This window comes from Vombatus ursinus, unplaced genomic scaffold (genome assembly GCF_900497805.2).
Source record: "Vombatus ursinus unplaced genomic scaffold, bare-nosed wombat genome assembly UNPS02014820.1, whole genome shotgun sequence".
Taxonomy (NCBI): Eukaryota; Metazoa; Chordata; class Mammalia; order Diprotodontia; family Vombatidae; genus Vombatus; species Vombatus ursinus.
This window is the reverse complement of record NW_020954598.1, coordinates 20,949,959-20,972,116: the sequence shown is the minus strand read 5'-3', so window position 1 is coordinate 20,972,116 and position 22,158 is coordinate 20,949,959. Positions and strand designations below refer to the sequence as shown.

Here is a 22,158-nt window from a genome sequence, read left to right as displayed (position 1 = left end):
CAACAGGACTGAGCTAAATGAGACATTGGGGGCAGGGTCCCCATCATCCCGTCTGGTTGGGCTCATCCCAGCCGCCTTCTTGGAGGTGGTGACCCTTCTGGGCAATGGAACCGTGCTGGCTGTTGTCCTCCGCACCCCTGCCCTCCGGAAAGCAATCTACCTTGCCCACCTCTGCCTGGTAGACCTTCTGGCTGCAGTCTCTGTGATGCCCCTGGGCCTGCTAGCGGCACCCCCAGGCCTGGGAACCGTGTACCTGAGCCGGGGCCAGTGTAGAGCTGCCCGCTTTGTCACTGCCACCTTGGTATCAGCCTGCACCCTGACGTTGGCTGCCCTTGGCCTGGAGCGCTACCGCTACATCCTGCATCCGCTGAGGCCCCGGCCCCGGCCCCCACCGATCTTGGTGCTGGGGCTCGTGTGGGGTGTGTCTGGTCTCCTGGGGGGGCTTTCACTCCTGGGCCGGCCTTCTCCAAACTGCTCTCTGGTGGCTGGTCCCCCAGGACCTTTCCGGCCTCTCTGGGCCATCCTAGCCTTCGCTCTGCCTGCTCTGCTCCTCCTGGTCTCTTATGGCAGCATCTTTCGTGTGGCCAGACTGGCAGCTCTTCGCCCCCCACCCCCTGCTCCTGGCCCACGGCCCCGCTCAGACTCCCTGGACAGCCATCTGTCCATCCTGCCGCCCCGGCTGGCCAGCCCACACCTGGTAGGTGGCAAGGCAGCCCTGACGTTGGCACTGGTGGTGGGCCAGTTCCTTGGCTGCTGGCTGCCTTTCTTTGCTGCGTGTCTGCTGCCTGGGCGCTGGAGCATAGGCGTAGAGGTGGCCCTCACCTGGCTGGCCTACTCTTCCTTTGCTGCCCACCCTTTCCTCTACGGTCTCCTGCAGCGGCCTGTGCGTGAGGAGCTGAGCCGCCTGGCCCGAGCCTGGCTCCGAGCAGTCCCAGGACCCTGGCACTGCCCACCGGGAACTTGGCTCCCCCAAAGCTTCCTGAAGCTCCTCCGGGGAGACCCAGAGAGCCCAGCCCTGGATCCTTCTGCTGGCCAGGAAGCAAACACAATGACTGCGGAGGGGCCTGGCCTGGACCGGGGAGAGACCACCTGAAAGAGGAGACTGGGGAGGGAAAAGGGGAGGAGGAAATCCTAAAATACCAGAGAGACGGAAGCCAGCCAGCCAAGCAGATACACATACACCCCTGCACTAGCAGTTCTCAGGGTGGTCTTGTACTGTGTCCAGCCCGAGCCTCCCGTCCCCCACGACTTTGCTAGGGACGAGAGCCCCTGGGGAGCCTCTGCCCCGGTTGGGTGTGTACGAGCTCTCCTTTCGTCTGCCAGCAGGCCTCCCCTGACACAACCAAGCCCAGCCCTGCTCCTCAGAGGACACAGTCTCCCACCCCGCTAGGAGCCCTTGGAGTCTCCCCCTTCCCCCGGGCCCCTTCGTCCCCAAGGCCTCCCAAACTGGCAGTGAGGAGTGGCATCCTCCCCCTACTCCATCCTTCACTGCTCCAGAGTGTCTCCCGTCCAGACCCCGCCCCCCACACACACCTATTCTCCCCGTGGTCAGATAGACAAAAAGGTTTCCTCGACCACGTCAAGGAGGTAACTAAAGGAGGTTGTGGAAACCTCCTCTGGGTCGGGATTGACTTTAAGACTCCAGCATATTCCAGGAATGGGTCACCACCCTGACGCAGGAGTCTGGATGGGACGACCTTGAAGTCCCTGGCAACCAGAGGATCAATGCCTGGGAGAAGTATAAAAAGCCAGGCCGGACTGGATGGGGCCAAGAGCCAGAGCCAAGACTGCAGGATCAGGAATCCTCACACAGCTACTCGGGGTGAGGATAGAGAATTGAGGGGGGGCCCAACCGGGTGAGGTGGGGAGAGACCCTCCGGGGGGCCCCAAAACAAGGATGCTCCTTGGGCCATGGAAGCACATGGGAAACGTGTTCTTAAAGATGACTTTAGTCTTGTCTCCCCCTTAGCTCTCTGCCTATCCCTTTCCCCAATTCAAACTGGAGACATCCAGGTCACTGAGAATATTTATTCAAAAACTGGATTGAAAAAACTGTACAGAGTCTTGGCTGCTGAGAGCGCGCCTGCCCCACCCCCTCCCCCATCCCCACCCCCAGCTGCCTGGCAGTGCCCCCCAATCCTGGCCCCTACCCCCCTGCTATGCCCCTTCCCAGCCAGCCTGTTCCAGTCAAGAGGATGTTGCTCAAGCAGCAGGAGCCCTATGTGGGTGGAGAACAGGGGGAGCCTGCGTGGATGTGAGGGAGCCCCTCGAGAGGGGGCCCCAGAGGCTCTTCTCTCCCCTGGGATTTCCTGTATCCCAGTCAGGGATGAGCAGGGGGCAGGGAAAGGGAAAGGGGCTCAGTCCCTTTGGCCAGGCAGTTGGTCTGGGGCTACATAACTGTCTCTGCCATCTCTTCCCTCTCCCGCTGGCTTCCTAGAATTGGGTCAGCACCTGCCCCCCCACAACTTGGCCTGAGATAAGAGATCCTGGATGGACAGCACTGGCTGAGGCCACGGGGCCCTAAAATCCATGCGTATGGGTGTCAACGTTGCTAGGGAATCGTCTGCCTTGGCCCCTAGTGTGTTTGTGGTGGGGGTGGGGGTCAGGGGAGAAGCAGAACGGGGCTCCCAAGGAGCAGGAGTCAGGACTGTTCCCCGCCCTGCGGTGTCACTCCCTGGCTCCCGGCTCCTTCCCTGGCTTTAGTAGGGGGAGAACTTCTGCCTTTCTGATTTCTTGTTGCCATTGGCAGCTGCCATCTTGGCAGTGTAGGCAGTGAGGCCGCTGGGAGGTGGCCCTGGTGAAGATGGGGGCAGGGCCAGGAAGGGCACGGGCTTGAGGCCGATGAAGTTGGAAAGGGAGATAGCATAGGGGGTGCCCAGTAGGCCTGGAGGTGCCGCAGGCAGGGCAGTCAGGGCTGGTGATGGGGCCAAGGGTGGGGAGAAGGGGGCTGACAGGTCTGCAGGACCCGAGCCTGGGGTCCCTCCTGAGGTAGACTTGGCCGTCTCTAAACTGGAGGCAGAGGTAGAGAAGGGGGACAAAAGAGGATAAAGACATTGGCCAGACAGAGAGAAAGAGACATCAGGAAGAGAAGAAAGAAGAAATGAGAAGGAAAGGTAGATATTAGAGGCAGATGATTGGGCAGAAGGTGGGGTCAAAGAAACAAAGACAGATGAGGGAATGGGGAGAAAAATGGCACATGGGGAGAGAAGAGGGGAGAAATGAAGGGGAAAGCGAGGCAGTTGAGAATGACCAGGGAGGGGTAAGAGGAGAGCAGACAGAAGGGTAGAGTAGAGATGTGGAAAGAGGGAGGGATGAAAACGGGAAAGAGAACAGGAAAGGTGGAAGGCAGAGAGACAAGGAGAGGGAGAGAAACAGATATGATGGGGGGGAGGGGAGCAAGGGAGAGACAAAAGTCAACATCAGCCAGTGTTTCCGGGTCTTGGCTCACCCACATGTCCTGCACCTTGAGAAGGTACTTGGAGTGGGTTGAGGAATATGAGACTGGGGGTGTTTTTCTCCCTCCCCCCAGGGTCCAGTTCTTCCCTCCCCCAAGGGCTCTACTCATTCTCCATCTTCCCCAAAGCTCACCAGGCAGTGATGAGGTACTGCGCCAGAGCGATGGAGACAGGGGAGCCCGTAATGGTAACATGCCGCTCCCCTGAGCCCTCTGCCTGATTCCCAATCTTGATGTGGGCCCCTGACATCTGCCGGATCTCACTGATCTTGCTGCCCTGACGCCCGATCACACAGCCAATCAGCTAAAGGGAATGGAGAGGCCGTCAGTCCTGAGACTTTGGTCTCATCCTCTGCCTCAGACCCAGAGTGGGGATAGGGCAGCCCCCCTCCCCACAGAGTTGCAGAAATGGGAACAGGGAAGCAATGCAGCCCTGTTCCCAGACTCCATCCTTAACTTTCCACTCCCTAGAGCACCGAGGGAGGGCCCACCCCCATCCCAACACTCAAGCCCCCTGCCCACACTGGGCTCACGTCATTAGGAACCAGGAACTCCTGGGAACTGGTCTGAGCACTGGGATCCAGTCCTAAAGGAAGGGAGGAGAACCCAAAGGATTGGGACAACCTGGGCATCACAACTGAGTTCCCTCACCCCATCCCTGATCCAAGAGCCCAGGAAACCCTGGGAACCACAGATTGTCCAGACTCCAATGGCCCTTGGTGACCATACAGTCTCATCCCCTCGTTTTACAGGTGAGGAAATAGAGACCTGGAGAGGGAAGGGGGTTGCCCAAAGCCACACAGCAGATTATTCTCAGAGGTGTGATGAGATGTCCAGTGTTCCCCCCACGATTCACTGTTGCCGCTCAATGTAGACCCCATGGGCTCAGTGGGGTGTAATAGGAAGAGTGCCAGATTTGGAATCAGAGGGACCTGGGTTTGAATCCTGCTTCCATTTACTGTGGGTATGACCTGGGACAAGTCTCTTCCCCATTTCTGGGCCAGGTTCCTCTTCTATAACATGGGAAGTAGCGGGGCATAAAACTAGCTGATCTCTATGGTCCTTTCTAGCTTCACAGCCTGAGAGTGACTTCTTCCCAGGAGCCTTTTGGACCCTAGGAGGTTTGGGGCCCAAAAGCTGAGTGGATCCTATTTGTAAAGGCATCTGGCCCCTGCCCCAGCCCCAGGATTCACTCACTCACCTGGTACCACACTGGGTGAAGCAAAGGGGACGGGATGGCCGGACAGCTGTTGGAGCTTGCTGACCTGACCAAGGAGAAGGGGGAGGGAGATAAGAGGGGAGGCTCTTGATCTTGCCCCCACCCCTGGCCTTAGCCAGTTTTCCCTCTGCCAGCTTGCCTGGCCCTAGCTCTGGGAAGGGGAGAGAATATGGAGGGCATGAAGAGAGTAGGGGTAAGGGGGCCTGGCCCCACTCACCTCTGCTGGAGTCACTGTTCCATACTGGCCCTGAACAGAGAAACCCTGTGTGGGGAGGGAGGCAGTTACCATGGTAACAGCCAACCTCCTTTTCTCTCTGCTTCTCCATCTCTCTGGAGTAGTGGGGGCAAGATGTTCAGGCTGCTGAGGGGATGTTTGGGGAATCCAAGTGTGTCCCCCTACCCCACCCCATTCCTTGGACCCACAAATTTCCTTATCCCCTCTTTCCCCTTCCCTTGTAATCCCCCCTACTGTACCCCTTCCTCATTACCTGATTGGCGGAGAGCAGGACGGTGCCCAGGGAGAGGCTGGGGTGGTAGGGGATGGTAGCTCCTTTGGGAGGGGACTGGAGGGGATGGGGAGGGGGGTATTTGGACAAGGTCCCCAGTGACCATAGGACCCTCCACCCATAACCCAGCTGACCCCCATAACATCTAATAACTCCCCTATGCCTTGCCAATTGTACTACTGTACCTCAAAACCTCATTAATCCCTAAATCCTCATTGAGGATAACCCCAATACCTCACTAATCTCCTACTGACATTCAATATCCTCTCCCCACCCACCTCTATGAACTTTTCTAGGAAATTACTCTCTGATTTTCCCTGACCATCCCACCACCACCTAGGACAATTCAGAAACCCCCCATGCCATATCCCTCCCACCCCACAGACACCCACCCCACAGGTATAGAGGGAAAGCAGGTGCCCCATTCCTGGGACCTTGATATCTACCCTCACTTGTGGGTGCATAAGAGCTGGTGCCCAGACTCAGCTCATAAACTTCCTACCCTCACTTTCTGGGATCCTCCTCAACCATCTATCCCTCCCACCACCCCTATTCTCCACAACCTAATTCATGACCTCTGACACTGCCCTCTCGGGTCCTAAGCTCCAGCATCCTTCATCTCTCCGTGTCCACAGCCCTATTTCCAGGACAAACCAGCAGTAATCCTCAGGAGGATAGGGGTGGGGGCAGGAGGAGACAGAGAAGGTCCGCTCAGTCCAGTACCTCTAGAATCACTGCACAGATCTGGCGAACACAGAGGATGATGGCATCTGGGACCCCAGAAACGGTGACTGCCCGCTCTGTGGAGTTGGGAAGCAAGTCTCCAGCCACCTGGACCTGAGCCCCTGTAGTCTGGGTCAGGAAAAAGGAATGACTCAGACCCTTGCTGGCTAAGATGGGCGTGGGGGACTCCACCCAGGCCCTCCATTGGGGGAGGTCAGGACGTCTGGATTCCCCCGTGGCGGGTATGGGGTTGGTAGGGAGCAGAGAGAGAGAGACATCATCATCACCCTGGACAGGGCGGGGAAGGCCAGCTCCTCCCTGGACTTACCCCAAGAGGGCTTCCATACCTCTCGGATTTCCTTAATCTTGGTCCCTGCTTTCCCAATGAGGGAACCACACTGACTTGCTGGAATGACCAGCCGAAGGGTAACTGGGGGCTTAGAGATGCTGCCACCATTTGGGGGGCCTGTACATAAGTCCTAGAGAACAGGGGGGAGATAAGTCAGTCATCCCCCCCCAAAAAATTACACACCCCATCTCGAGGCTTCATCATTTCCATTATTCTCTCTTTCCTCAACTTTGAAAATGCAACTTGATTCACTTCATCCGGGAAGATTTAATTAATATCTGACTGATTTCTTCTTTATTTTTTATCCTCTCAGGACTAATGGACTCAGGGCCAGATACTTGGGTTGACATTTGTTCATGTTGTCTTAAAAGAATACTCAGGGGGTATTCTGTCTCCCCTTTAGACTAGGGGCTCCCTGTAGGTAAGGACCTGATCTCCCCTTCAGGTCAGGGGTTCCGTGAAGGAACCCGGAGGAGAGGGACTGAGCCTTCTTCCCCTTATACCACCAGTTCCTGAAGGTAGGGGTCCCATCTCCCCCATTCAGCCAGGGCCTATGTCTCTCCAGCTCCTGCCTCTGTGGCTCAGTGCCCAGACTAGGTTTCATAATTCAGACGTCCAACGCCCAACTCTGGGATGTGGGGAGGTGGAGCAGAGACAGAAGCCCTGGGGCCCTGGATTCTGGTAACCCACCTCATCCAGTTTGAAGGCAATCATGGACACAGCATGGAAGACAGCGCCCGTGGAGCCGGTGATAGTGGTGATTCTCTCTGGACAGGAGCCCTCTGAGATAGTGATCCGAGCACTGCTCTGGGGGGTGGAGGGGTGGGGAGGGAAGGGCAGCCGGGGCCAAAGCCCCAGGAGGAGGGCAGGCACATCAATCTGGCCACAGCCCAGCCCCATTCTCCCCAGGAAAACTCCCTCTAATGCCCTCCCTGCCCCTGAACCCCACTCCCCGCAACCCCTCACAGAGACTGGGAAATCCCTCTTTTCTCCTCTGGGAGCCTCTTGTTTTCAGCCCTGGAGAAGGACACAGCTGTGTCTGTTTGTCCTTGTCCCAGGGAGATCTCAGGCTCCCATACACTCAGCTACTCACCTGCTCCCGGATCCTCTTTACTGTCTCCCCTTTCTGTGGAAGGAAGGAAAGTACAATCCTATGCTCTGGCAGGCATGAGGGGTATGGTGGGGCAATGGTGCCAGGGGACTTGAGGGAAGGGTTGGAAGGACGAATGTCACTCACCTTTCCAATGATGCTGCCCACCTCCTGTAGACACAAGGAGACAAGCCTGGCTCAGAGAAGCTCTGACCTCCCTCTCTCTTAGCCTTCCCCTATTTCTGGGCCTCTAAGGCACCCAGCCTCCCTCTCCCTCCTACCAAGCACCGAGGCACCTTGAGCCTATCCAAGCCACAGTAATCAATTTAAAAAAAACACGTTCTATTGTAGTGGATCTGGGGTGCTTGAATTTTGGAAGCACAATGCCGGTCCAGTGCCAGAGCCCCTCAGAGCCCAGGTCCATGGGCTCTCCCAACCCCAGCTTCCATCCTTCCTGACAAAAAGAACCCTAGACCAGAAATAATGGGCCTGAATTTTAGTCTTGACTATGCCACTAACTATACAACCTTGGACAAGCCCATTCCTCCTCTGGGCCTCAGTTTCTCCACACAAAATGAAGGGGTCTTTCCAGAGCTGATGTACTATGATTTTGCAATAATGTTCCTTTCAGCTTTTTTGGCCTATCCCACACCTCTTGCCTCCCAGCTCCCCAACATTTCTCCCAAGTACCCCTTGCCCATTTCCCTATTTCCCTGCCCCAACACTGGACCTTTCCTCCTAGGACTTCCATTTTGGGAAGGAACTCAGACTAGCCCATGTCATTTCCTTCTAGGGGTGTGAGGAGCAGGAGGCTTCCTTCAACACCCTGCCCCCCACACCAGGGTAGCTTCATCCCACCCTCTTCCCCCTTTTCAAGTCCCTTTTGGGTGTGGTCTTCCCTCCATTAGAATGTAAGTTCTCTGAAGGCAGTGTTTTTTGCCAGTATTTCCAGCTCTCTGTACAGTACCTAGCACATAGTAACCACAGCATAAATACATTGCCTTGCCTTTCCATGCATGATCATGCGCAGTGTGAGGGTGATGCTCAGCTCCGGCTCCTCCTCGAGCCCTGGGTCAGAGCCGCTCATTCTGTCTGGGGAGACTGCTGCCGAGGAGGTGGCCCGACAGTGCATCCACCTGGCCTGATGGCCGCCTGCTCTGCAATGGCAGAGGAGAGAGAGGATCGCATGGGCCCCGTCTGCTCTGGTGCCAGAAATCACTGAAGGAAGACACTCAGGACAATGGAAAGGGCCCATCCTGGGGAGTTAGGAAAACTGGGTTCTCAAAAGGGCTCTGGCCCTAGTCTGGGCAAGCAGTTTCCCTTCTCTTGGGCCTTACCTCTGTCACAGCCTTCCTAGGGAGTTTGTGAGCATGAAATGAGAGGAGATAAAATTGAGCTTGGTCAGCCATCAAGCTCTGTATCAACGTAAGACTATCATTATACATATTCTAATTATTACACATACAATAATACTTCCTACTAGTACCCAATCACCAGAATAGAATAGAATAGAACCACCTCTTGGTGACATCTAATGACCACAGCTGAGAAGGAGGGGAGCTGGGGAAATCCCTAGCATTGGTATGAGAGGTCACCTTGCCCATACCCCAAAGATAGGCATCCTCACCAACCCTCCAAAGGCAGAGCAGACCAGTGGGGCTAAGGCAAGGTAGTGGAGCTGTGAGCCACCCTACCAACAATTGGTGTTACCCATGGGACTGCCATCACCTCCTCACTCAGGATACTTCTGGGGATCCTTAAGGCCTTCTGGAAGAGTCTCAACTCAGCCTGGTGTGAAGCCCTCCAAGACGTGGCTCCAGCTTCATTTCCCGCTCCTCCCTGTATGGGCCCTCAGCTCCCGCCGGGCCGGTTTCCTCCTTATCTCCCCTCCAGATCTTTGTCTACAGGGGTCATTATGTGTCTTCCTACCCACTTCTCAATCTTCCCCATTCTTCAGAACCAAGCTCAAAATCCACCTTCTCTGGGAAGCCCTCCTTGGCCACCCCCGCCCACGCTCACTTCTTCAACCTACAAGCCTTGGAGTTCGTGCCTCTTGCCTGCACCACTGAGGCACAGCCTTTGGCCTTGGTCTACTCTCTAGATGCAGGCCCTGACTCCAACCCTTCTTTACCTCCTCCAGGTTGTGACTTCCTTGAGGGAAGCAATATGCTCTAGAGGGAAATCTATGTCCTGCCTAATTACGAAATAGTCTAAAAAGTCTCATACTGATCAGCAGTGTCAGTAAGGCATCAGAACTGGGGTTAGAGCCAAGGAGAGCTGGATTCAAGTCTCACCTCTGATATATTGGCTGTGTGACCCTGGGTAAGGCATGCAGCTTCCCAGAGGTCTATAAATCACGAGAAGGTGCCAAATTCCATTAGTAGAGGGAGCTCCCTATACCAAGAAGTCAAAGTTCCAGTCCACATCTCTATTAGAATTCTTAGCCTATGAGTCAGGAGACAGTAGCTGTAGGTTCTAGCAGTTCTAACCCTAACTCGCTGTGTGACTTTGGACAACTGGCTTTCCTTCTCTGGGCCTCAGTTTGTTTATAAGAAGCCTTTCCCAATTCCCCTTCATGATAGCGCCTTCGTTCTATTTCCAATTTATCCTGTATGAATCTTATTTGTACATAACTGTTGGTGTGTTATCCTCATTAGACTGTAAGCTCCCTGAGGGCAGGAACTGTCTTTGGTCTTTCTTTGTGTCCCCAGTACTTAACACAATGCCTGGCACATAGTAGGCACTGAAAAGTTTATTGACTACTCTATTGCTCCGCCAGACTATGAAATATGAAAGTGCTTTCGGAGGAGCAGGCGGTAGTATATAAATGTCAGGGGTTATTAATGTTATTACCAGGACCCCCCTGAAGAATGTGGGGCTGAGCATAAGGCTAGGATTAAACCCCTACAGTTCGGAGCCCCTCCCTGCCACCTGCCCCTCCCCTCCTAGGTCTTGGCCCCTGTCCCCCCCACCAGTTTTAATCCTAGACCTTAATCCTGCTTGGAAATCCTTGCTCAGTCTGCACTGGCCAGGCCCCCGCCCCCTGAAACAAACCAACCAGCCCAAAGATGAAAGCAGCCTGGGGAACGGGGCGAGCTGGACATACCAAATGAGGGGGACACAGTTCATATGTGTGGTGGAGAAACAAACAGGGCCCTGACTTTGGCGACAGTCTGAGCCCCAAGTCCCCCCTCTAATGAGACAGAGCCGTGGTCCTTCCCACACTGAGCAAGCCATTTCCCACCTGCAGGTAATAGGGGGTGGCATGCTCTTTGCATACCACCCCCTATTGCTGGGGGTGGGGTGTCCCCATTGATAGGCCAGACTCTGATGGGGGTGTGGGTGAAGGGGTCGTTGCCTGTAGAATGCTTATTACCATCTTGACTGTTATTCTATATGGAAGAACACTGGTCTCCTTGAATTCTGTCTGCTCCTTCACAGCCTGCAGCTCCTGAGGGTGGCTACCAGCCCTGTTCTCTCCTCTCTCCTCTCTCCTCTCGCCTCTGCAGGGGCAGAGTAACAGAACGGGGAGAGGATACACAGAAAAGACCCAGGCCTCCCTTCCCCACCTCTGCCACTTTCTTGCCTTCTCTGGGCTATTTCCTCATCTATACAATCAGAAATCTAGACTAAAGAGTATCTGGGATCATTTTCATCTCTGACATTCTTAGAGCAAGATCCTATCCAGGACAGCAAGAGATGGGATCCCTAGTGTCTCCAGCCCCTGCCTGGCAGCACTCTTCTGACCCCAGCCGGGGACCAGCTCCTTCAGGGCCCTTGAGATCTGCGTGCCCGCTGCTTATCTGTCATTCCAGGCCTGGCTTTCTGGAGTTATTTATTGCTCTGGCCAGGTCGGGCAGGGTGACAGTGGGCGTTGGGCCCCTGCCCAGGGCCATGTGGCTGCCACGCGTCAGGACAGACTGACCTCACCCTCACCTCTAGGGGTTTGGGGGGCACAGCTCCCTCTTTATAGCCCTTCTGTCAGCAAGAGACTCCCTATATAGCTCCCACCCTTTGCTTTTCTAGGAAATCCTCCCCATGGGCCCCCAACCCCCATGGAGCCAGCTCCCAGGGTCTTTTCCCAAGCCCCCAGTGCTCCCTGTTCCTACAGTCTTCTCCCACTCCCACCCACCACCCACACTGCCGGATGAGGCACAGGGGTGACAGCTGTGTAAGCAGCCTGACCCCCCCCCTCCCCTCCCCCTACTTTCCCTCCCCCTCCCTCCTCCAGCTGTCTCTCTCCTGTGACAGCTGCCCCAGCAAAGGGCTGGGGGCTTAGCTAGCCCCCCTCCTCCTCGGATCGAGTGTCCACCCGGGCTTTGTTCTAGGGCAGAACAATCCAGTGGGGGTGGGGTGGGGAGGGAAGAAGGCTCTTGGGGCTGGGGAGTGGTGGTGGGTTGACTCCAAAGTGCGCATGGAGGGATTCCCTCCCTCCCTCTGCTGTCTCTCCCCTTCAGTTCAGGCTCCAGAAGGAGGATCCCAGGGGCATGGAGTGGGGGTGGGCTTCTGGGCTTGGCTGCAGGGCTCAGGCCCACTCCTGGAGGCAGCTTTCCACCCCACACTCCTTTCTTAGGTCTCATTCCCCAAACTCCTCTCTTGCCTGCTACACATACCTCACCAACCCTAGGGACAGCCTATTGGCAACTGCTTTTGAGTTAGGCTGTCCTAGACTGGAGTGATTTCCCCCAGCTCTTGCTTAGCACCTAGTCCTGGATGCCGGCTCCTAGCTACTCTATGCTTAGTACGCCCCTTTGTCAAGCCTGGGACCAGTGTGAGGGCCCTCAGGGCCCAAGGGACCCCAGGGACCAAGGGGGAAAGAATCAGAGTAAGTCCCTTGGAGATGGGAAAAGAGGGTAAATGATCAGCTTCAAGGCCCCCATCAGCACACACCCTCCCTCACGAGCCCATCGGATTCTTTAAAAAAAAAGTTTTTGTATCTGCATGGCTAAGACAATCCTATAAATTAGCCATCATTAGTTATTTCTGGCCTCTCCCTCCAAAAACGCTATTTTTTTTTTGTGAGCAACCAAAATTTCTTTAACTAGCCCTAGTTTTTCATCACAGAGATTGCCTTCATGAGAGATACGTAGTAGTAGACAAGATAAAAGAACAAAGTTTTCTTTCAGTATTTAGAAATCTAGATGTGTAGCAGTCTGTGGACACAATCGAGGGATTTGAAAAAATTCACCATCACATACCGTAAGTCAACAATTGCTTTTATAAAAGGCAGTGTGGCATCCTGGAAAGAGTCGTGGATCTAGAGTCCGAGGGCTTGGGTTCAAATTCTGGCTGTGCCATTCACTCACTGACCTTGGGCAAGTTGTAAGGAACTTTTGGCCGTTTCCTCATTAGCAAAATGAGTGGGTTGGAAGAAATGATCTCTGTGGTGCCTTCTAGCTCTAAATCTCTGATCCGTTGACTCTGGACTAAGCATTTTGGAGACTCCATTTCCCTGTCTCCACCAACCTCTCCCAGAAATGGATGGTCCAGCTGAATCCCAGGGCAGTCAGGGCCCAGCCAGGAGGCTGTGGACCTGGGAGGTTGGGAGAGCCAATCAAACAAATGAAGTCACTTGCCTTGGTCTCTTGGCTCTCAGGCTCAGTTCCAGACAGGGAGGGATGGGGCCATGAAGACACTGAGCTCAGGGCAGGGAGGGACAGAAGAACACCCTTAGAGATGCTTCAAGCTCTTCAGGGTATTAACCTGACAATCCCTGGATTATTCCTTCCCGCACTCCCAAGGATTGAGAGGAGCCCAAAGCCTGCTTACTGACCTGCTAGCATCTCTTCTCTAGGGGAGACAAAATAGCAGGGAGCAATGACTGAACGGTCCAGGGATCAGAGAGGGATGGGAGAGGTCTGTCAACCTCTCCCTTTGGGAATCTCCATTGATCCCAATCCCTACTCCACTGAGTCATGGACAGAAGGTGGGCAGACTACAGGATGAGGAAGAGGCGGGGAAAGAGACAAGAAACAGGGAGTAGGCTTAGGGCAAGCGTTGGTGGGCAGGAAATGGGTCCTGATCCACTGCCCAGCACCAACCCAAGGGGTGGGGGAGGAGGAAAGTGGGTGACTCCTGCTGGGCACCCTAGGGCCTGAGGGAGCTAATAGGGTCATTGCATTGTTTAAACGAATCTTACGGCTTATACAGTCCTTGAAGGCGATCAGGTCTAACCCCCATTCCCCAATTATAGATGAAGAAACAAGACCCAAGAGGTTCCATGACTTGCTAAGGTCAGGGCCAGAGCCAGAACTAGAATCCAGGTCTCCTGATGTACAACCCAAGTATCTTTCCCTTGCCCTAACCTAGAATCAGTAGGACAGTGATAGGAGGGGATAGGAAGGGATCAAACACTAAAGTAAAGGGCAGCCACTGAGCTAGGGGGCGGAAGGGCTGGGTCTCAGCACAGGCTGTCTGCCTCCATCCTTCCCTCTGCCTTGGCCTGGGCCTGGATGGGGTGTGTGGGCTGTGGGCGTCCCCCCACACTAGGCCCTCCTCTCTGAGCAACCAGGGAGAACAATCCCCTTGTGTTTGGACCGTCCAGCTCTGCATGCTGATGAGGGGGGGCTACTGGGGGAGGGGAGCAAGGATGCTGAGCAGCTAGGACCCTGGAAGGGTCCTGGGATAGGGGATCCAGAACACTGGGCAGGATTGAAGCTGGGACCTCAAGGAAGCTATTCCTTGGGAGGAAGGGAACTGGGACCCTGGGTGGGGAGGGGTCTTGGGAAGGGGAGGGGAGTTGGGGTAATCTGACTGCGCATAAGGATAGGGGTGGGGTTGCCAAGTCTAGGAGAGCTAGGAATGGAGGCTGCAGGGGGTTAAGGCCCTGGCATTTCTGGGTATCTAGTGCTCCCCCTTCTGAGTACCACTTCCCTCAGAGGGAATGGGTAGAATGGACAGAGAGAGGCAGGGGCCCTGAAATGCCAAAGGTCATAAGATGGCAGTCCGAGTGGAGCAGGCAGTGGGCACCTCCCTGCCCTTGCTAGGGCTAGCCGTGGTCCTGCTGGTGCTGGGGCCTTACATGGTGGGGGCCACTGAATCCAAGCTAAGATGAAAAACCTCAGAAGTTGGGGGAAAGGATAGGAGAAGCCTCTGACTCCAAGGGTATGGGAGGGACAACAGGGGGAGATGTCCAACTGTCCAGAACTCCAGGTCTCCATCCCCATTCTAAGTTGGAAGCCCAGGATCCGAAAGATTAGAGCTATTTGGCTGGAGGAAGTAGGGGTACCTGGGCCAGTCAGGGCTGGAAGTTGAGCTAGGCAGTAAGGAAGAAGTGGGGTCTGGGGTTGGCAATGAGGCTGGGACAGAAAAAGCTGAAGTTAGGGGGCAGGGACTCGGATAGAAAAAGTAGGGGTGTCTCGGGGGTCAGGAGAGCTCGGATAGGGTCAGGTAGCCTGAGAAGGTGGGGAGTGGGTGATGGAAGTCAGGTGCCTTGGGTGGAGGAGCCTGGCTGTAAGTATTACAGGTGTCTGGGTGTCAGACTGTGAAGCAGAGCTGGGGCTCAGGGGATGAGATGGCCAGCTAGGGGAGAGCAAGCTGGAGGGGAGGGTGTTGAATCAAAGAACCCGGGGTTGGGGGGACAGGTACAGGGCCCTGGACAGCAACCAAATCAGCACCTGGCCTGCCAGGCCCACCCCTCCCTGCCCCCATCCCAGCCCCGCCTGCGCAAGCGTCCTTGGTTCTGCCCTGTCCCTTGGGGGCCAGCAGGGCGTGTTCCCTGCAGCCCCAGGTCCAGCACTGCGGCCTCTTCCCTCCCTGGCCCCCACCCCAGAAATCTGAGCCCCCTAGGAAAGGCCCCCACCCCATTTCCAACTTTCCCCAGGGCCCGGCTTGGGGCTGTGGTTGACGCCCCAGCCTGCTGCGGCCCTGGAGTCACCTGCTGGAAGGAGGGTCTCTCCCGAGGCCCCCCGCAGGGCCAGGCGCCTGCTGTGCCCCCTGCCCGCTTGCCCAGCCCAGGGTGCAGTCCCTCTCCTCCCCAAGCAGGGTCCCTGCCCCTGCCCCTTCCCCCCCCACCCCGGTCCGGCCCAGCCCAGCCCAGCTCAGCCCAGCCCAGCCCAGTCCAGCCCAGTCCAGCCTGCCGGTACCTCTGGGGTCTGTCCTGCAGCGCTGGGGGGGTGGCTGGGCCGCTCAGTGCCACATTGTCCCCGGGAGAGGCGGCCGCTCACAACTGCTAGTGACATCAGCTGCGAACAATGAAGTGTTTGACAGGCGAGCCCGAGCCGGGCCAGGAGCACGGGAATATGTGTGCCCCCCCCCCTCGCCCAGCCTCCCTCCCTTCCCTCGGCCTGCCCGCCCGCCAGCCCCTCCCCTCCCCCCAGCCCCCTCCCCTCCCTCTGGGATCCGATTACAGCAGATAAAGGCGCCAGGGCCCCAACAATGCCGCAGCCTCGAGCTCCAGCCCAGCCCAGATGCCAGGGAGGCCAGGGCTGCCCCCTCCCCGGGGATGCACTGACCGGGCTGGCACGGGATACTCGGCGCCCCCTCCCTCCCTCCCACCCACCTGCTTCTCTTTGGGCCACTGTCTCCTTTCTGCTCAGCTCCCTGCCCTTGTGGGTTCCCATCCTCCTCTGGCCCCTCTGAGCGGCTTCCAGCCTCTGCCTCCTGTCTGGCTGTCTGTGGGTTGCCTCTTCTCTCTTCCCATTTCTCCTCCTCTCCCTCAGTTCCCTCAGCTTTAGAATGAAGGAAGTGGCCTAGAGGGTTTCTAAGGACTCTCTCTGGTCTCCCTATTTGGGTGTGGGCAGGGTGTGTGGGGGGGTGTGAAGAGGAAGGGATACACACCCCCAAGAACTACTTTAGACCTAAGCCACAACATTTTTCTACACTCTAAATCCCAGTGGCCCCAAGTCCCTCACGGGTCTGTCACTCCAGCTGGAGCACCGAGTATGGGGTGTAGGGGGAGAGGAGGGGAAGAAGGGAGAGGGGTCCGAGGGCTTACCTCCAGCACAACAGAAGGCTGCTGGAAGTGAGCCCACTCCTCCCCCTACCTGGGGCCAAGGTCGGCAGCTGAGAGAGGACTCATTGGCCTCAGTTTCTCCTTCTGACACCCCCTTTCTCATTTTCAATAATAATAAATATTTAAAGAACCAACAGGGTACAAGGGAATGGCCTCTGAGTCAGGAAGGCCTGGGTTCAAGTCCTGGCCAGACACTTACTGGCCTAGAGACTCTTGGAGCAAATCACTTAATTTTAAGTACCTCAGGCAATTCTGAGAAAGTTAGGGAACAGGTAAGGAAGGTACCTTCGTTTTGGAAGGGAAGCAGAAAAGGTGCATCTATATAGCACCTACTGTGTGCCAGTGACTGTGCTAAACACTTTTTCCAAATATCATCTCATTTGATCCTGAACACAACCCTGCTCAGGCAGGTGCTCTCCCTTTGGTAGAGGGAATATGCTCACTGGAAGTTTCCTAGATCAATGAAATCACTGGTCTGGTTTAAAAAAAAAAAATTTTTTTTTAAATTGGCAAAAAAAGAAAAAAAAAAAGCCCGGGGCAGTTAGGTGGCCCAGTGGATAGAGCACCGGCCCTGAAGTCAGGAGGACCTGAGTCCAAACCTGGCCTCAGACCAAGCACTTGACACTTACTAGCTGTGTGATCCTGAGCGAGTCACTTAACCCCAACTGCCTCACCAAAAGGCCAAAAAAAAATGTATTTGAAGACTTTCAAAGCGTTTTTCTTTAAAACACCTGCAAAGTAGGTAGTGAATGAATTATTATTCCCACTTTACAGATGATGAAATATGATCTGAGCTGAAGTGACTTCAGGTCATGTGGCTAGTAAGAATGAGAATCAGGAACCAGCTCTCCTAACACCAAATCTGGTATTCTATCCATTACACAACACCAGCCCCTCCATTAGGACTCTCTGGGGTGGGTGTGATGTGAGTCTAAGGTCAGAACTTTCTACCCACGGAGGCCAGAGCAGGAGGTAAGGTGGGCAATTAACCCTTCTGTATGTGGGGCTGCCCCACCCCCAAGCAGCAAATTCCCTTCGAGGTAATCAGATCGTCCTGGGTGCTCTGAGCCTCTTGGGACCTTGGAGGGGGGTAGGGTGGAATTCAAGTCCACTCTCCATCTGGACAGGAGGACGAGCGTCACAAGGCCATCTGCTGGACAGGAAGGGGGGGGTGGAACGAGGAAGGGGTATGGTCAAGGCAACAACATCTGAGCAGATGAGACAAGGATGAACAATTAAAGGGTTTGATCTCTTTATTTTTTTGTTCCTCTCCCAACCCCCCATGATTCAAAGGCAGGAAGAGGCAGACATTATGGGTGTCAGGGACTCAGGTATCAGCATAGAAAGAGGAAGGAGAACCCTTCAACAACTATTTACAGTCACCTTCCCTCAGCAGAGGCCAGAAAGAAGCACTAACGGTGAGTTGAGCCCCCAGCCCAAGACATCTGAACTCCAGAGCTGCACACCCCCAGAACCCTGGGGGCCAGGCCCCCCCCCCAATCCCAGGCAGCTCCTTTGCATCTGGAGATCTCAGCTGGCAAATGTGTCCATGGATGGGCTGCTACATGCGCATATACGTGCAGATGTTCCTAGATGTATGCCTACAGGTACATATGTGTGTGTGTACATCTGTAACCCTATATGTGCACGTGGGGGCAGACAGAGGAAAAGGGAGGTGGTGTGCAGAAGCCTGCAAGAAAGGAGCCAGGAAAGGCTGGAGCTGGAAGGGGGAGCAGAGGAAGCACCATGAGAGAAATGCTTCTAATCAATTACCCTTCATGTGGACTGGATCCCTGGTTTTCACCTTGTTAATTTTCCTGATTCTTCTCATCCACCTATAGCTCTGAGGAAAGAGAGAAAGACAGACAGAGAGACCAGGCACTAGACAGACAGCTCCCTCGGAGTAGACAAGCAGATGGAGAGATGGACAGACAGCTGGCAGGTCAGCCATGCAGGCAGGGAGAGTGTCAGACAGGCCGGCCAGAAAGAGAAGTAAGAGGCCAGGTCAAAGGGGCAGGGATGTGGCTGTCAGTCCCCTCCCCTCCCCCCAATCAGAAGGGGGTGGGTCCAGGGTAGCCTGGACTAGCCTGGGCCCTTATGACAGCCCATTCAGGAAATTCAGTAGCCCAGAGTGCCATTCGTCTGGGCTGTCCAAGTAGCAGGGGTGTCCCGCGCCCACCATCACCATCACCTGGTGGTTAGGCAGTTGCTGCAGGTGCTTGAGGCTTGACTCCCCCATGGGATCCTGGTCTCCATACACGATCAGGGTGGGGGTCTGGGAGGGAGTAGAGGAAGGGTGGAGGAAGCCATCAGGTACCTGTTCACCTCAGCCACCCTTAACCCCTGACCCCCAGGTCCCCTGACCCTAACTTCATTTACCAGGAGGGCCTCCTCTCTGTTCTCAATCTGCAGGTCAGCTGGATGAGAAAGGAGATGAGAACACGAGGGGGCAAAACTCTAGGAAGCTTCCCCTAATTAAGGGGCCCACATCAAAATAACAAATAAAGATCAAACCCAGAGTGGCTGGTGTCCTCTAACTTTGGTCAACCCTTCCCCTTCCACGCAGGATGGATACCCCTTTAAAAAAGGTCCATTCTACATTCAACAATTATTTATTAAATGACTGTAGTATACACAGCACCGTGCCCACACCACTACTAGCACTGGAGAGTGGATGGTGCTAGGGAGGAGAAGGGGTTTAGGTAACTGATTAGCCATATGTGTTACAAGGGGTTTTCTTTCTCCTTCTTCCTTCCTTCTTTCCTTCCTTTCTTCCAAAGGCAAGGTAGGAGAGAAAATAAATGCTTGTTAATTGAAAAAAATATAAACTAAAAGTTATTTTTTTTAAAGAAGAGTTTCACTAATACAGAATTCCTCTGCTCCAATCTAGCTTCCAATCTAGCAGGGGAATATCCTGACCAGCCTCGGTCCCTGCCTAGTGGGGGCCATCCATGCCCTCAGTCATTCCTTCTCTGCTCCATTCTTGCCTCTGATTCTCATTCCCCCTTCCCCTCAGACACACATACCTTCACCCGGCCATAGTCAGCAGGGCTGACTTTATCTGTGCAGATTGGGGCAATAGGCACATAGCCACAGAGGTGGGAGCCCGGTGCTGTGAGGAAAGGCAGTGAATACATTCCACTCAGAGATGGGCTGACCAGGGCTGTGGAGCCCAGCTCCAGAGCCTCCAACACAGCTTGCAGAAAGCTGCTGGGGGCCAGCTCCCCAATGGGTGTGGGGGCAACTGCCTCCTTAGAGTGTCCTAGACCTGGAGGGAAGAGAAGACAAGACAGTGGGTAGGCAAGCTGGGGAAAACAAATGGTTCATCTACTCCAAGAAACCTGCACTGATCGTCAATCCCAACCTACTCTGGTCAATCAACAATTTTGTATCAGATAGGATTTATAGCCAAAAGGGATTAAAGATATTAGTGCTGCAGTGGATAGGGCACTGAACTTGGAGTCATGAAGAGCTGAGATCAAATCCTGCCCCTAACCAGGTGTGTGACCCTGGGCAAGTCACAATCTCCTTGAGCCTCAGTTTCCTCATTCGTAAAATGGGGAACTAGCACCTGCCTCCCAGAGTTGTGAGGATAAAATGAGTTACTGTTTGTAAAGCGCTTTACAAACCTTAAAGTATGAAAATAGTCACTAGCTACTATCATTTAGTTCAACCCCCTCCCTTTACAGAGTGCAGTGTAGAAAGTGTGTTGGAGGGGCAGCTAGGTGGCACAGAGCACCGGCCCTGGAGTCAGGAGGACCTGAGGTCAAATCCGGCCTCAGACGCTTGACACATACTAGCTGTGTGACCCTGGGCAAGTCACTTAACCCCACTGCCTAGGAAAAAAAAAAGAAAGAAAGAATGTTGGACTTGGAGTCAGGAGACAGCTAGGTTCAAATCCTGTTTCCAACACTTACTAGCTGTGTGACTAAGCCTCATTTGTCCCATCTGTAAAACAGGGATAATATCAATAGTATTTGTCTTACTGGGTTCTTGTAAAAATCAAGTAAGATTATTCTGTGCTTACCAAGGACGAGGAAAGGGAACAAAGCATTTATTAGGCACCTGCTATACTTAGCTAATTTGGAAAGGTGGGAAGAAGCCAGATAATAAAGGATTTTAAATGTCAAAAAGTTTATATTTGACACCGGAGGCAATACAGAGCAGAGGAGGGGTGATCTGGTAGCTGACTGGAGAATGGATTAGAGTGGGGAGAGACTGGAGGGAGGGAGAATAGTCAGAAGGCTGTAGTCCAGGCAAGAAGTGCTGAGGGCCTGAAGAAGGATTGTGGTCATATGAGTGAAGAAAGGGGAGGGATGTTGGGAAGGTAAAAATGACAAGATTTAGCAATGAGTTGGATCTATGGGTTGAACAAGAGTGAGAAGCTGAGGATGAGTCTGAGGGTGTGAGCCAGGGTTACTGGGGGGGATGGAGGTGCCCTTGACAATAGGAGGGAGTTTGGGGTGTGTGTGTCCGGGTAATGGTTGCAAATCGAGAGGTGGCACTAGATGCCAGGTCTTTGTTCTGCTCTGGACATGGTGAGTGTGAGATGTGAATGTGACACCCTTTGGAGATGCATGGTGGTAGTCCAGCAGAGAGATATGGGCTGAATAAATAGATCTGGAAATCATTAGCAAAGGGATGGACTGCTTGGGTATCTGTATGTACAAATAACCACTAGGTTTTTACTGCATGCAAGTGGCCTGCCTTTTTACCTGGGGAGGAGGGGGTGTCCTTGAGGCTGGAGCTGTGTTTCCATCCCCCCATTCTCTTCCCTATATTGCCCAGCTTAGGACTCTACCCATGGGGAGGCAGAAGGAGAGGGGCAGGGCATAGCTTAGGCTAGAAGTTAGGGAGGAGATCTAGGGTCTTCCCCATCCCTTGAGTGAGCCTGCTTGGACACCCACCACAGACACACTTGTTCTGTGGAAAGAGCCCTGGGCTAAAAGTCAGATGATCTGGATTCTAGTCCCAGCTCTGCTATTCACTGGCTTTGCAACACAGCCAAGTGCTTTACCCTTTCTGGGCCTGTTTTAAATGAAGGAATTACACTAGATTATTCCTAAAGTCCCTGTCCAACTCTGACCGGGCCCTTCTCTTTTGGTGGGGTGGGGGGGATTAACAGCTGCGTAGAGAGTCTTCTTTCTGTTTTTAGTACTTAGAAGTATAAGGTACAAGACCCCGAATCTTCCCAACCCCCCTGTACACCTATTCAGAAGGCTCTGAAATCCTAGCCCAAACAGCTCCAATTTTCCTAATCACTGCCCTTGTCTCCTGTGAATGAAGGTACTTTCTTCAACAGGGCCCGTAGCCCTATCCATTCTGACACAATTTGAATTCAGCTCCCAGAGTCATACACTGCTCCCCAGGCCCAAACACACACTCTTCCACTGAATGACAGAATTAAACCTGCTCCAGGTAACTCAGACCCACTTGTCTCATACCTGGCAGATCAATGCCCACTGCCCGGTAGCCAGCCTGGGCCAGTTTATCCAGGGTGCCCAGCTTGAGCCAAGTGTCAGAGGAGAATCGGATGCCATGGAGTAGAAGCACCGAGAGGCCCCGTGGGGTCTGTCCACTACCAGGCCGGGCCTCCCGATAGAAGAGCTTCTGTCCCTGCACAGAGATGGTGCCTTCACTGGATTGCACACTGGTCATGTTTCACCTCCAGTACTGGGCCTGCTGGGGTACAGAGCACAGGGGGGTTAGGGTCACAGCCTGAGGGCTGAGGAGCTGGGAAACCAAGTTCAAGGAAGGTGGTAAATTGGCCCTGAGGAAAATGGGCAACAGGCTCGAGGACAGAGAGGAAGGCAAGGACCATAGGGCAGACAAATAAGAAAGGTGGCTAGTGTGGGGATGCTGAA

At 54.4% G+C, this 22,158-nt stretch overlaps 3 protein-coding genes across 9 annotated transcripts in view; 1 reads left to right on the top strand and 2 right to left on the bottom strand.

Annotated features, from left to right (window-relative positions):
- Positions 1-2,013, top strand: part of GPR62 (G protein-coupled receptor 62) — a 3,725-nt gene extending 1,712 nt beyond the window's left edge. The window contains exon 3 of the mRNA XM_027837280.1: positions 7-2,013. Within this exon, the coding sequence (XP_027693081.1) occupies positions 7-1,093 (1,087 nt within the window). The 3' untranslated portion in view covers positions 1,094-2,013. The remainder of the gene's footprint in view (positions 1-6) is intronic.
- Positions 2,014-2,147: 134 nt separating this feature from the next.
- PCBP4 (poly(rC) binding protein 4) lies at positions 2,148-16,381 on the bottom strand. Of its 4 annotated transcripts, XM_027837033.1 has the most exons (14): positions 15,842-16,381; positions 15,426-15,524; positions 8,348-8,498; positions 7,489-7,512; positions 7,345-7,377; positions 6,942-7,058; positions 6,250-6,381; positions 5,903-6,031; positions 5,162-5,236; positions 4,891-4,935; positions 4,656-4,719; positions 3,988-4,040; positions 3,589-3,758; positions 2,148-3,009 (listed from the first exon to the last, which is right to left on the bottom strand). In XM_027837033.1, exons 3-14 carry the CDS (start codon positions 8,471-8,473, stop codon positions 2,700-2,702), a joined length of 1,278 nt encoding a protein of 425 aa, XP_027692834.1. In that variant the 5' UTR covers positions 8,474-8,498; positions 15,426-15,524; positions 15,842-16,381; the 3' UTR covers positions 2,148-2,699. The 4 variants fall into 4 exon arrangements, with proteins under 4 accessions (XP_027692834.1, XP_027692833.1, XP_027692836.1 ...); XM_027837032.1 differs by lacking the exon at positions 15,842-16,381 and having other exon boundaries at positions 15,426-15,546; XM_027837035.1 differs by lacking the exon at positions 15,842-16,381 and having other exon boundaries at positions 4,891-4,920; positions 15,426-15,546.
- Positions 16,382-17,524: 1,143 nt separating this feature from the next.
- The window catches only part of ABHD14B (abhydrolase domain containing 14B), a 5,949-nt gene continuing 1,315 nt past the window's right edge, over positions 17,525-22,158 (bottom strand). For 2 of the 4 annotated variants that reach the window (XM_027837037.1, XM_027837039.1), the window contains exons 2-4: positions 21,739-21,976; positions 19,321-19,562; positions 17,525-18,569 (exon numbers count right to left, since the gene is read on the bottom strand). In XM_027837037.1, the coding sequence (XP_027692838.1) occupies positions 18,390-18,569; positions 19,321-19,562; positions 21,739-21,952 (636 nt within the window). In that variant the 5' untranslated portion in view covers positions 21,953-21,976 and the 3' untranslated portion in view covers positions 17,525-18,389. The remainder of the gene's footprint in view (positions 18,570-19,320; positions 19,563-21,738; positions 21,977-22,158) is intronic. The other 2 variants (XM_027837038.1, XM_027837041.1) reach the window with 1 other exon arrangement.

Coding starts and splice junctions, on each gene's coding strand:
- PCBP4 (XM_027837033.1), bottom strand. CDS start 8,473: ATGCACTGTCGGGCCACCTCCTCGGCAGCAGTCTCCCCAGACAGAATG. Junction 7,059..7,344: donor TAAAGAGGATCCGGGAGCAG/GTGAGTAGCTGA, acceptor TCCACCCCCCAG/AGCAGTGCTCGGATCACTAT. Junction 5,237..5,902: donor TCTGTGCAGTGATTCTAGAG/GTACTGGACTGA, acceptor CATCCCCTCCAG/TCCCCTCCCAAAGGAGCTAC.